This window comes from Gossypium arboreum, chromosome 11, assembly GCF_025698485.1.
Source record: "Gossypium arboreum isolate Shixiya-1 chromosome 11, ASM2569848v2, whole genome shotgun sequence".
In the NCBI taxonomy this organism is placed as follows: domain Eukaryota; kingdom Viridiplantae; phylum Streptophyta; class Magnoliopsida; order Malvales; family Malvaceae; genus Gossypium; species Gossypium arboreum.
In genome coordinates, this window is record NC_069080.1 from 102,606,130 (window position 1) to 102,620,330 (window position 14,201).

The 14,201-nt window shown below is 33.5% G+C and overlaps 3 protein-coding genes across 5 annotated transcripts; 2 read left to right on the plus strand and 1 right to left on the minus strand.

Annotated features, from left to right (window-relative positions):
- The first annotated feature begins 1,946 nt into the window (after positions 1–1,946).
- LOC108472691 (UDP-galactose/UDP-glucose transporter 4-like) lies at positions 1,947–5,869 on the plus strand. 2 transcript variants are annotated; one of them, XM_053021655.1, is made up of 7 exons: positions 1,947–2,589; positions 2,786–2,987; positions 3,081–3,323; positions 3,402–3,502; positions 4,509–4,557; positions 5,194–5,288; positions 5,604–5,869. In XM_053021655.1, exons 2-7 carry the CDS (start codon positions 2,910–2,912, stop codon positions 5,605–5,607), a joined length of 570 nt encoding a protein of 189 aa, XP_052877615.1. In that variant the 5' UTR covers positions 1,947–2,589; positions 2,786–2,909; the 3' UTR covers positions 5,608–5,869. The 2 variants fall into 2 exon arrangements, with proteins under 2 accessions (XP_052877615.1, XP_052877614.1); XM_053021654.1 differs by lacking the exon at positions 1,947–2,589 and having other exon boundaries at positions 2,798–2,987; positions 5,600–5,869.
- Positions 5,870–7,069: 1,200 nt separating this feature from the next.
- On the plus strand, positions 7,070–8,582 carry LOC108473572 (uncharacterized). Its single transcript, XM_017775231.2, has 2 exons — positions 7,070–7,588; positions 7,665–8,582. The coding sequence occupies exons 1-2, from the start codon at positions 7,247–7,249 to the stop codon at positions 8,136–8,138; spliced, it is 816 nt and encodes a 271-aa protein (XP_017630720.1). The 5' UTR covers positions 7,070–7,246; the 3' UTR covers positions 8,139–8,582.
- LOC108473571 (5-methyltetrahydropteroyltriglutamate--homocysteine methyltransferase-like) lies at positions 8,295–13,362 on the minus strand. 2 transcript variants are annotated; one of them, XM_017775230.2, is made up of 12 exons: positions 12,783–13,362; positions 11,937–12,289; positions 11,755–11,842; positions 10,999–11,126; positions 10,524–10,915; positions 10,257–10,420; positions 10,054–10,134; positions 9,773–9,939; positions 9,579–9,684; positions 9,247–9,497; positions 8,930–9,131; positions 8,295–8,827 (listed from the first exon to the last, which is right to left on the minus strand). In XM_017775230.2, exons 2-12 carry the CDS (start codon positions 12,284–12,286, stop codon positions 8,459–8,461), a joined length of 2,298 nt encoding a protein of 765 aa, XP_017630719.1. In that variant the 5' UTR covers positions 12,287–12,289; positions 12,783–13,362; the 3' UTR covers positions 8,295–8,458. The 2 variants fall into 2 exon arrangements, with proteins under 2 accessions (XP_017630719.1, XP_017630718.1); XM_017775229.2 differs by having other exon boundaries at positions 13,142–13,358.
- Positions 13,363–14,201: the final 839 nt, after the last annotated feature.

Sequence of the window (14,201 nt, forward strand, 5' to 3'; positions counted from 1 at the left end):
ATTCTAATGGTTATTAGAATTAGATCTCTACTTCATTTATACTTCTTATGCCTATAAATAGAGACTTTGGAAAAGTTTTGTATATATTCCTATTGATCAATAAAATACGCTCTCTTTATTCTCCCATCCCCTTTATTTATTTATTTATCTTTTTGTTTTCTATCTTTTATTTGATAACAAAATCAACTGGTTTTTAATTAAATTTCTTGAAACAATTATTGTTTTCATTTTAACAGTTATTGTTTTAATAGTTAAAAACACAAAGCTTGCACCAATAAGACACTACAGGAAAATAGGGCTTTCGTGGCGTTTTTAGTAGCGTTTTATCAAAAAACGCCGCAAAAATTGTAAAACACAGAGTAATAGCGGCGTTTTAACAAAAACGTCGCTAAAAACTGAGCAATAGCAGCGTTTTTTGTTAAAACGTCGCTAAAAACAGAGCATTAGCGGCGCTTTTGGTAAAATGCCGCTGAAGACCAGAGCATTAGCGGCGCTTTTGGTAAAACGCCGCTGAAGACCAGAGCATTAGCGGCGCTTTTGGTAAAACGCCGCTGAAGACCAGAGCATTAGCGGCGCTTTTGGTAAAACGCCGCTGAAGACCAGCGGCGCTTTTGGTAAAACGCCGCTAAAAGTTATATAACACCTAAAATCCTAAACCCCAAATAAAAAATAAAATATTAATCTATAACCCCTAAAATAGTAAACCCCTAAACCCTAACAAGCCCTAAACACTAAACTATAACCCTTAAAACCCTAAACGCTGCAATTGGTGCTTTTGTAGTGGTGCTAGGTTATAAACGCTGCTAATGTTAAATTATTTTGTTCAAAACTTCGTCGTTTAGCTGTCTTATTTTTTACCCACACCTGATACACTTAACATTTTCCCCGGTTTTCCCCAGTTCTATTTCCCCCTTCTTCCTCATCCTAAATCCCTAAAGTATTATCACCCATTCTCAAATTCGACATCCTAAATCCCTAACTAATTTAATAATAATAAAGTAATTTTAACAATTAAACTTAAATTCGAAATTTGAAACATGGAGGAATTAAATTCTTAAGAATAGAAATATAATGATTAAATTTTAATTTTACTGAAAAGTACAAATACTTATCTCATATTTTAGCTTTTACAGATTAAGTGGTTTAGTATTCAATTTGTTAAAGTATGTTAAGAGAATTACTTTTTCTTTTTTAAGATTTAACACTCCTATGCGAAAAGATATTATTTAACTCATATATTTATTAAAAGTTTATATAAAAATTAATTGTTATTTTGGTTATAATCATAAAGTTTTAATTTTAATTTTGTTATCTGAACTTAAATTGTTGTACCACTCCTAAGTGTAGGATTAAACTGAAAATTTTTAAAAAGAATTGAACTATAACATAACTTGATCCTTTTAGAAAACGAAGGTATATTGACAACTTGGTTACAATTTTAATTTAGTCCAAGTGAAAAATAAAATTCTTGATGGTGACTTTTGAAACTTGCAAATATTGTCAAGACAATTCAAAGCAGGTGCGAAGTTAGATTTTTTTTTTTGGGTGGCGAAATTAAATTTTATACTTTTATAATAGTACAAATGCTATTTCACCATTTAATAGCCTATATCTTTATAATTTTAAAGGATTAAATCAAAATTTTGTATTTTTTAATTTATCGATTCCATTTTATTTCTCTTAAAGTTTTCTTTTGTATTTTATATGTTAATTTAAAATTATAAAATCTTCAAAAAATAAAAATTTAAAAATAAAAATAAAAAACTTAAATATTTAATATTTAATATTTAATATTTTAGTCCATATTTCAGTTAAAAGTTTAATATTCAAAATTTAAAAAAATTTAAAAATGATAATTTCAGCACAAAAATTTAAAAGAAAAATAGAAAAATAGAAAAAATAAAAAAATTAAAATTAAACAAGCGTTTTTTAAGTAAAATGCCACAAAATTTGTTACCCAAATTTCCCATTTCTCCCCTTTTTTGTTACCCGCTCATTACTCCCTCTTCTTCTCATCTTCGTCGCCCCCTAAATCCCCTAAATAACTTTCAAAATTTGCCCCCAAATTTCCCATTTCCAGCAACACAAGTCAATACACCTACACCAATCACGCTTCTTTTTCCTTTTCATTTCTTCAAAGGTAGTAGTAGAAAGGGGAGTTCTAGGAAATCTAGTCGAGATTCGGCTGAGAAGAAAGAGCCAATGCTCATGCTAGGGTTTTGTTGATTGTTTGATTTTTATTGTTTTGTTTATGTGCTTTTACAGATTTTAATCTGAAGAAATCTTAGCTCCGCTTTTACAACAATGGAGCGCAAGACTATTGAACTAGATCAGGGATGGGATTATATGCATAAGGGGATCAAAAAGCTAAGGAGGATTTTGGAAGGACTTCCGGAGCCTCCGTTTACCTCAGAAGAATATATGATGCTTTACACGTACCCTTCAAAAAAAACAGAGGCAGTAATGAAAAACGAAGAACAAACTCGTTTTTTGTTTGGGATTTCGCTTTCTGATAGACCTAAATGGAAGCAGTTTCTAATTTGCTCTTCTGGGTTCTTCTTTGGTTACCTTGTCAATGGCATTTGCGAGGTTTTTCTTTTTCTTTTCTTTTTCCATTTTCTCGGCCACCAAACAAAGTTTAAATGCATCATTTTAAGAATTTTATTTTTTTTATATTTGCTGCTTTTCAAGAATATGTATACAATAGACTCCAGTTCAGGTAACTGCTGTAGTTTTTATTTTGGTAATTATTTTCAATTTTTTTATATTAATTTTTTGTGTTCAGCTATGGATGGTACTTCACATTTGTCCAAGTGTTCGTCTACCTTTTTCTGATTTACCTTCAAGGTTTCAGTCCAAAGAAAATGGTGAACCCATAGAAGACTTATGTGAAACTCTCTGCTGTTCTCATGGGCTCTCACGGCCTCACAAAAGGATCTTTAGCTTTCCTTAATTACCCAGCACAGCTCATGTTTAAATCCACCAAAGTAAACCCCCAAAGTTGAAAATTTTCACTCTTCACAACATTGTTCTTGTTTTTGCGTTTATTTTTTTAAAGCTTCATTTATGGATATCTTTAGGTTCTTCCAGTGATGGCAATGGGTGCCTTCATACCTGGTTTGAGACGAAAATACCCAGCACACGAATATGTTTCTGCAATACTTTTAGTACTGGGTTTGATCCTTTTCACCTTAGCTGATGCACAAACTTTACCAAGCTTCAGTGTAATTGGTGTAATAATGGTGATTAGTGCTCTTGTAATGGATTCTTTTCTGGGTAATTTGCAAGAAGCTATCTTCAACATGAACCCTGAAACAACACAGGTGATTTTTGCTGATGATGGTTTAAACATGTGAAAAAGTAGTGCGTTTAATGCTATACTTTTTTTATGGTGACGTTAGATAGAAATGCTGTTTTGCTCCACCGTCGTTGGTTTGCCATTATTGATCCCACCCATGGTTTTAACAGGAGAAGTATTCGAAGCATGGAATTCTGTTCTGAGGTAAATTTTAACTCTTCATTTTGAACTTATTTTGATTCTCTATGATGCAAGCTATGGCAATCTACTGACTAATTGTTTTTGCTTAAGAGGACTACTTGTTTTTGTTTAAGCAGATCCATCTAAGGTTATTATTTCATGAACATGTATATTGACTTCAAATAATTTTGTATATGGAGCTTTGCTCACATTTGTGGCTTATAGCTTACGTTAAGAAACTTCACAATGTAAAACAAATACATTGATTGCATTTGTCTGTAACAGTTCAAATACTAATTACTAAAAGCTCTAGATATATATAGAAAGTACAGCTTCTTTCTTGTTCTGCTGCACTCAAAGGTAAAATATTAGAATCTAATTGCAGCTTTTTGGCATATCCTTTTAAGTCGATAACAGCTAGTTGCTGCTATGTTTGGAATATGCTACTTTAAACTTCCATAAGCTTATGATTAAGGGTATGTCTTTTGAGTTTTGATTTTTCATTTTTTTATCATTCCTAGTGATGATATACTGCAGATTCTGTTATTACAATGCCTTCAAAGGGGATGATTTGATTGATAGAAATCTCATTACTTGTTATTATTGGTTTCCCACTCCAACTAAAAGCACTCTCTCAAGTATATGCATATATTATGGATTACCACATATATAGTTTTTGCTTTCCCACAAGATTGAAATTAAAAAAAAAAAAATTTACTTTGAAAAGTTATAAAAGAAAGTTTTTTTTTAAGTCTTCCTAAAATCATTGTTATATGGCCTCCTTCATTTTCATTGTTAGTGTTTGCACCATCGAAAGGTTTCCTTTTATTTCCTTCTCAATACCTCAAAAATATTGATGGCTTAAGCTAATGTATTTAACTTCAAACACTTACCAGATTGCTAGAGTTCAAGATGCTTTGTTGACTGCTTGCAAGCTTGCTAATGTTTTCCTAGTGAAGTACTATTTTAAAGACCTTTTAATTTCCATATTTTGCTTTCTGAAATATGCTTATATTTGTTTCATTTGCAGTGGAACTGCTGTATCAATGGTAATGAAATATGCAGACAATATTGTGAAGGTAAGATATGACCCAAAATTTCATGTTAGTCAATCATTGATTTTTCTGCATTTACATCCATCTCTCTGATTTTTTAAGAAACTTGTTAGGCATGTCATGGTTATCAGTAATGTTCATGCATTTGCATGGCAAAATGAAGGAAGTTGCTTCTCTTTCTTAAGTTGATTGGGTTACTTGTTTATTCCTCTGCTTCCACTATATGTAATATCCAGTTTTCTAGCTGCTGAAACCTGTAAGTAAGGTGATTTATTTTATTGAGCAAGAATGTCATCTTCTGTCTTTTGATTATACTATTTACAACGTTGCTGCAACCCAAGCTAAGTGGTATGCGGTTTAATAATATTTTAAGAATCTTTAGCTGCATACTAGAAGCCTCCTCGAAAGAAATTGAAGCTAAGGAATGACTTTGTGGCTTCTTAATGATATACTCCACGTGTCCAGTGAATTATTTAACCACACTCAAAACTAAAATTATTTCGATGGATCAAACCTTATGCAAATTAACTTTTTAACATAAAGTAAACATCAGCCTATTCAGAGAAGTGATAAAAGGGATCAAATGGTACATTCATAGCATATTAGTAACCATTTTGAATCCTTCAGTTGAAGTTCCATTGTCTATTCAATGTGGTGCAGGTTTATTCTACTTCAGTGGCAATGCTTCTCACTGCCGTTGTTTCAGTGTTTCTGTTCGGCTTCAATCTTACCCTTGCTTTCTTCCTCGGTGCTACGTAAGTTATCTCTGGCCACATTTTAATATCCATACAATAGATAGTCTCTCTTGTATTGAAGCTTCAAATCTGGCATCTAGCATAATTCAGAGCATCACCGCCTGGTAATTGGTCCTGCACATACATATAGGGAGGATAGCATTTCGTCTGGATCAAAACATGTAGCAATTATGTATAATTTCTGTATTTCACTTTCACTACAGTAGCATTTACGATTAGCCTAGCATCAGTTTTTTTATTATGGGTTTACTTTTTATTGATTTCACTTTCATTACAGTAGATGGTATAACTAATTTCCTTGTTTTGCTCAGTCAGGTGATCGAGATTCCGTTTAACAATTTTCTTTATTGCTGGAACAAGTCTTAACCGAGATCAAGATCAAGATCAAAGTACTTCACTAAGTTATATATGTAGGCATTGCAATGAGAGGTGATGATGATTTGGCATTATATTCTCACCAGGATGAATTTTGTTTTAGAAATTGTAATACTTTGTGTGCCTCTGTGTGTGTGTTTTTTTTATGTATTAAATTACATATTTAATCAATGTTTATCTATTAAATTTAATTTCATTAATTTTTATATTTAGGTTTGAAGTTTAAATTTTAATGGAAAATTTAATTTAATTAATATTTTTTATTTATCCTTAAAAGTTCAAATTTCAAAAATTAAACATAATATAATATTTAATATAGAAATAAATATTATTTAATTAAAATAAAATAATTTTTTTAAAGTTTATGATTTTTAGCGGCGTTTGTGAGAAAAGCGCCGCTAAAGGTCATGGTCTTTAGCAACGTTTGTAAAAAAAGCGCCGCTCAAAGTCATGGTCTTTAGAGGTTTTTTTTTAAATAAATGCCACAAATTTTTGCGGCACCTGCTATAGAGGTGTTTTTTGCGACGCTTGTGAAAACGCCGCGCTTAAAAACGCCGCTAAAAACCCAAAAAAACGCCGCTAAAAGTCTGTTCTCCTGTTGTGAGATAATTAAAACTTGGACCTACTTACTCTTTTAACTCCTGTTTCAATATTGCATATAAAAAAATTGAGGAAATAATTTTTTTATATAACGATAATTGAATCTAAACTATTTCTAAAATAGATAAATATTATATCAATAGGTCATAATTTGAGACTCTTTGATTAGGTCGAGTTTGACATAGATAGATTAGAATAATTTTAAAATTCACTTTTTAGGCAATTAATAATAACATGTTGCATCATATCTTTTTGAAGTACATGAATAATATAATACATTAAAAAATTAAATTAATTTACCAAAAAATATTATTAAATTAACTTTTATTGTTATTTTTAACTTTAAAATTAATATATTTTTTAGAATTAAAATATTATTAAGAATGAATGATCTTATGTTAGAAAGTGTATATATTAATTAGAAATTTTAATATATATATAGACTAGACATAATATTTTGTTATATTTTTGTTAAATCATCCTAAAATAAATAAAAATTTAATTTTATTAATTTTGCTAATGTGATATACATGCGGATTGGTAGATGTCACATTAATAATTAATTAATTTTTAATTTTTAAAATTTATAAAATTAATTTTAAAATTATAAAATTATTTTACAATATTTTTAATTTTAAAAATTAACACTTACATACAGCATCAATGTTAAAATTTTTATTTAATTTTGGTGATTTAACAAATAATATAAATTTAACAGGTAAAAAGAAAGAAAAATTAAATTAATTTTTTTTTTGGTAAAGTACTAAATTGCTGATTTTATGGTGGAGTGATTGCAGGTAGGACCACGTAGTTCAACCAAAATGCTTTGTAATTGTATCAGCGTGCATCGCCATTGATTCAATGAAATGCAGAAGTGGCAATTCCACGTCCATTTATATCTGATGCTAATGTTTGTGGTTGCAATTCATCCAAATGCATAAACTTTTGCTACAGGTATAAGATTTTTACGCCCAATCTCATGAATGACAGCGGGAATAAAAATGGCGTTGATGAAATTTCTATTCCCACCATCTCTGTTCGTCACCGCAACCTCTCTGGCATCTTTTACGTTAATGACAAGTTCTGGGTTATCGGAATTGAGAGGAAAGAATCTTGAATATTCTAAGTTTTTCAACATTGGTTCAAAAGCTTCTGATGTAGAAAAATCCAAGTTAAAGCTCCCTAGTAGAATCGCCATGGCTACGCTTTATACGCCAGCTTTTCTTGCTGGTGTTTCTTCGTTTGCGATTTTCCCAGATGAGAATCTCAGGTTTTTGTTGCTCAAATCCGCCATTTCCATCCATTTCTTCAAAAGAGTTCTTGAGGTAATTGCTTCTCTTTCTCTCATAAATCATAATGATAAAACAAAAGTAATGGTTATTTATTTATTTATTTTTGCAGTCCTGTTTTCTTCATAAATATAGTGGCGAAATGGGACTGGATACAATGATAGTAATACTCTCAAGTTACTTCATTTCCAGTGCACTCGTGATCTTTAACCAGCACCTAACAATGGGGCTCCCAGAGCCACCAATTGATTTGACAAACCCTGGGATTCTTTTGTTTTCCATAGGAATTATTGGCAATTTCTACCATCATTATCTTCTATCCAAACTGAGAAGCCAAGGTCCGAATAAAGAATATAAGATCCCAAAGGGTGGTTTGTTTGGATTTGTGATTTGCCCTCACTATTTATTTGAGGTTTTAGTGTTTTGGGGATTTGCCTTCATTTCTCAGACTCTGTTTTCATTTGCATATGCAATGGGCACTACTTTTTACTTGTTGGGTAGAAGCTCTGCCACTAGGAAATGGTACCTTTCAAAGTTTGAAGATTTTCCCATGAATGTTAAGGCTATGATTCCATTTCTTTTCTAAATTCTAGATGTTGAAACTTTTACAAAATACTTAAATTCAGCCTTGTTTTTGTAGATTTGGATATAGGGTTTTTTAGTTTTGAAATTCATTACTTGAATATATTCCAGAAATACAAAATAGTTGGTAAAAAATAGAAACAACCAAGAAAGAAGGAAATAAATTGGCCTCGAGGGCAAATCATGCCTAACAAATATATCATCAAAGACACGGAGTTATTCAAATTGTAACACAGAAATTTCTTTCAATTTTAATTCTTTCTCATCTTGGGTATAATAAATCATTAATGGAGTAAGGATCTCCAATCTCTCATCATGATCCTCTCACTTGGCACTGGCAAGTTGAGTGCGGAGCAGCTTGGCCGCAGCAACCATGTTGTTGAGGGCCGGTTTCACCTCAGCATACTTACGAGTCTTGAGCCCGCAGTCAGGGTTGACCCACAAGATGTTGGTCTCGAGCACAGCAAGCATCTTGTTAATCCTGTCTGCAATCTCTTCGGTTGATGGTATTCTGGGAGAGTGGATATCATAGACACCGGGGCCAATTCCAGCACCGTACTTGACTCCCTCACGGAAGACTGATAGGAGCTTCTCATCGGAACGGGAGTTCTCGATGGTGATCACATCAGCGTCCATGTCAATAATTGAGTGGATGATATCATTGAAGTTGGAGTAACACATGTGGGTGTGGATCTGTTACAAGATTTCAAAATGCAATACCGATGAGAACTACAGTGATCCAAGAGAGTTCGTGTATAAGAAAGTTCCAAAGGTTGAAAGAAGCAAACATAAAACCTGGGTGGTATCCTTGACACCACAGTTAGTGATCCTGAAGGAGTGGACTGCCCATTTGAGGTAGAAAGCATGCTCGGACTTCCTAAGAGGCAACCCCTCGCGCAAAGCGGCCTCGTCAATTTGAATAACATTGATACCAGCCTTCTCAAGATCCTCGACTTCATCCTTGATAGCCAAGGCAATCTGGTAGCAAGTCTCAAATCTGGAAATTTGGCAATTGAAAGATGTTTATATTGCAAAGCAAAAACCGCAGGTAGAAATACAGAATATCGGATCTTTTTTCTTTTTTTTTCCTTAATTGGCTTTCTCCTGCATACCTGGGCTGATCATTTCGGACAAACGACCAGTTGAGGATGGTAACAGGGCCGGTAAGCATTCCCTTCATTGGGCGTGAAGTCATGCTTTGGGCGGTAGATGACCAGAAAACAGTCATTGGTTTGGGGCGGCTAACATCACCATAGATGATTGGTGGCTTAACGCAGCGAGATCCATAAGATTGCACCCACCCATTAACGGTGAAAGCAAAACCAGACAACTGCTCACCAAAGTACTCAACCATATCGTTTCTCTGCATAATTTAAAGTAATACTTAGGATACTTCCAGATAACCAACCAACCGCAAAAGGCCAAAACAGAGTGGAGTACTCACCTCAGGCTCTCCATGAACAAGGACATCAATGTCGAGCTCTTCCTGAAGGTCAACAACCTTCTTAATTTCCTCCTTGATGGCTTTAACATAGTCGTCCTCAGAGATCCTGAAGGGGATGAGAGAGCATTAATTAAAAGAATGGTCGCATTGACATATTATAAGAAAGATAAGGAAAATTTTCCGGATCAACTCACTTGTTAGCCTTGAATTCACGACGAACTCTCCTGAGTTCCAAGGTTTGAGGGAAGGATCCAATGGTTGTAGTGGGGAGGATTGGCAGATTAAGCTTTTTCTGCTGGGCATCCAGCCTAGCACTAACGTTTGTTGCACGGCGGTGGTCAGAGCCCTTCAAAGCAGCAGCCTGAGAATGCAAGTACAGTAAAACATGGTAAGCAAATAAAGATTTCAATGATGGAAACGATTACCGGTTGCTTGAAAGAAGAAAAATGGAATTTTAATATATCAAAACACTTACAGCCTTTTGAACAGCCTCATTGGTCACTCTTGGGGAGGACTTCCTTGAAGCCTGAGCGGTGGCATTGGAAGTGAAGAAGGCCTAAAAATTGGATAATAACTAGTGAGTGACATGGTGTCATCTGAATCTTGAGCCCAGTTCGGAGAAGCTATCCTAGTTCATAGAAAACTAGCAAAACAGGAAGAAAAATTACAAGGAAATACCTCATCTTTCTGACCAGCCAATGCCTTGGCAAGTGCATTGACCTCAACAACTTTCTGGGCAGCAAAGGCGAGCCAGGATTTGATTTCATCATCGAGCTTAGTCTCATTTACTAGATCAACAGCAGTATGGAGAAGTGAGCAGGAGGTGGACACCACAAGGTTGCCTGCACATCACAAACGAGTCAAAGATATTAGTCTACAACAAATAACAAAGTTATAATACTCACTATTTACGAACGCCATAAAATGCAATTAAAAATAGAAAACCTTTCCCAACAATGGCCTCAAGCGCCTGCAAGGTGCCAAGAGAAGAAGCAAGATCATTGGCCCAAATGTTCCTTCCATCAACAACTCCAGCAAAGAGGAATTTGCCCTTGGGGAAATTAGTCTTGATCAAATCAATGGTCTTTGTTCCGCGAACCAAATCCAAACCATAAGCAGTGACACCCTTCAATTCAATGAGGGTCTTGTATGCACCAGAAGTAAGATCGGCAAAGTAGGTCTCGATCAGAACATTCAAACCAGAGAGAGTAGATTCCAGATCAGCATAAGCTGCAGTGAAAGCTTGCAATTGATGAGCGTCAAGGTCCAAGACAAGGGTGGGTTCATCAAACTGAATCCAGGAAGCACCAGCAGCCTTAAGCTCAGATATCACTTCCCTGTGGAGAGATTCAATGTTACAAAGGCAAATTGAAGCAGCTATGTTAATGAAAACTTGGATAAAAAGAAAACCAAGTCTTACTTGTAGATAGGGAGGATTTTGGGGAGGAGAGAGAGAAGAGAGAATGTTTTTTCAACACCCTTTGCAGGTTTAGACAGCAACAAGTATGAGACAGGACCAACAAGGACTGGCACGGTGTTGACTCCAAGCTGCATTTGGGACGGTGAATCAACATTCATGTTTCAGAATGACTCAGAACATCAAATAAGAAGTGCATAAAACAAAGGATAAAAGTGGAGCACCATAATCAAGAAGGTCTAATTAGTACTCAGTCTCACTCAGAGAATTCCCAAAAAAAGGGGTTGTATAAAAAGTAGAATTCCGAGGAGATATAAACTATTATTTATAAAAAATCAGTCACAATAATAGCAAACATGAGACCATTACCCAGTTAATCATAGGCATTAAATAAGAAAGTATGCTAAAAGACTTTTTAACTAGGTCCAAAGCTTTGAAACCATATTTGGGTCATCATAAATCTTCATACATTAAGAAGACTTATAAATCCTAATATTTTCATAAAAATCTTCTTATGTCATGGAAAGTTACTCATACATGCATCTCATTTCCCAATTTTCAGGTGACTTTTATGCTTGCAGGATCTAAACATACAGGTTATAGTACCTTACAGGTGACTTTTATGCTTGCAGGATCTAAACATACAGGTTATAGTACCTTACTTCAAATTCCAAATGAGCTGCTGGTATAAGTACACATAACAGAAGCAAAAATCTACATTGTGACAATATATAGAAAAATTAGACCCAAAGAACATACCGCCTTAGCTTCCTTGTACTCATCCACTGCCTTGTGAGATGCATAAGAGAATCTAACATCAGGTCCCAATTCGGGAACAATGAAGTGGCTGAAATGACACATTGCACAGAATATAAGTCAATTTCAGAAATTTCAGTGTGCACAACAAAGTATATAAAGCATGACCAAGAATGGAAACTTACTAGTTGGTGTCAAACCACTTGGTCATTTCCATGGCAGGCACGGAGGCGTTTCCTCTGGCCATGGAGAAGTAAGTGTCAAATCCGATCTCACCACCATTCCAGCCATATCTAGGTGGTACAGCGCCTAGCATTGCTGTGGTATCGAGCACTTGATCATAATAAGAGAAAGTATTGCTGGGAATGTACTTGATCCCAGCATCAGCCATCTGTTTCCAGATGGATGACCTGAGACCAGCTGCAACCTTCTGCAAATCCTCGCCACTGCTCTTCTTATCCCAGAAAGATTCCAGAGCAAACTTAAGCTCTCTCTTAGGTCCCATGCGGGGATATCCAACAATGTGTGAAGCCATTTTCTGAAATAACATAAAAGAACATATAAAATTCTGCTTTATTATATAAAATCAAATGCAAAAAGTAACAAGTTTGCATGTCCTATATTCTTAAACAGAAAACCACCACAATCAAAGCTAAGATCCATGATATATCTGCAACTCAAATGAAGTCCATAAAAAATAATTGGTATCTTCAGATCCAAATGATTACACCCTATGTTACTGTGAGCTTAGGATGTAAATTTCAGATATAGAGAGGCCATTTATATCTTCAGATCCAAATCTTAATATGTCTAACAGAATAACATAAATAACACCCTATCATAAACAGGCTAAATATATAAAAGCCAAAAGAATATAATCAAATGCTAACTCTAACAAACAGATCTCACTAAAATAACACAGAATCTTGAATAATTCCAAAAAAAAGAGTAGAAAATCAAACACTAATACATAGCAAAAAGATAAATCAACTGAAATTGTTAGATAACAAAAGGAAGCTGTCAATGCTTACACTTTCTAGTAGATATTAGCAAGAAAACAACACAAATAACTTGATTTTCGAAAACCCAAGTTGAAAATATAATTGTTTTAAATCATATTAATAAAAGCCCACAAAGAAAACCAATAGGAACAGTAGAAACGTTGACACTTGCAGGTAGGTCAAGGTGAAAGGGAAAAAAGAAAGAGTTAAATCTTGAGAGAAGTTTAAATATTAAATCATTTAAAAGAAGACCCAGGAAGGAAAAAATCAATAGAATAGTACAAAAAGGAAGGAAAGAAGGGTTAGAATTTAATTAAGGGACGATAAAGGAAGATGTATGGGGAAAGGGCAAATAGACATGAACCATGAGAGAAGGAACCGAACTGTACCGTAGAGAAGGGAGGTGGAACCGGAGACAGAACTTAAAAAGAGTTGCTTGGATATAGAGAGGAAGTAGAGATACAGAAGAAGAAGCGACACGAGTTGCCTATTTATAACCAAAATGGTGCTACTGCCTACCAACCATATCTGGTTTTTTTTTTTTTTTTTTTTTGGTGATTGTGAATTTAAGGGCACGCTCGCGTGGCATTTTCAGACGGTGTTGGGGATTGTTTTGGGGGTTGGTGTATGGAGAGGTGCTTAAAGGGTTTTTTTTTTTTATAATTTTCGGTGCCAATTATTTTTCTTTTTATGAAATCTAGGATAAGAATTATTTTTTAGTTATAGGATTTAAGTGATATTTCCAGTTTACGTAGCAGGTTTTTTGTTTTTTTAATAATATTAATTCTACGTTATTTGTGACATAACGTTTAAAATTACTTGTAGTCCTTTCTCAACCTATAAATAAGAGGATAATATACTTTAACACACTAGAACTCATATCTGCTTGAATAAACAATAAGAGCTATACTAATTGAACAAAGACTTAATCGACTTTTTTTTTTTTTTTTGGTATAAAGAGAAAATGACTCAAGCTTAAATAGGCACCATTTTAGTTATTGTATGTAGAGGTGAGTGTTCAATCAAATTGAGTCAAATTAAGTAAAAAAATTCAAGTTAATCGATTTGACTAATTTTATTTTATTATCCTAACTCAATTTGAAATTTTTTCGAATCAAGTCGAGTGAAATGAAATTCGAGTTGAGTTAAATCAAGTGAAATTATTCGAGTTAAATTAAAAATTAAACATTTCAATTTAAAATCTTATTATAATATAACTAATTTCATGTTAGAGTACATAAATTTAAAACTATATGTATTAGAATTTTTTCAAATTAAATGAGATACTTTAGCATGATAAGTTGAATAGTTAATTAACTTATTTAGGTCCCAAATTTTATTATCGACAAAATTTTAAAATTTTAACTTTCTTTATATGTTTTTTAGATTTTTTAAAAAAATTATAATTTTAAAAATATAAATTTTAGAATTTATATAAATATTTTGAAT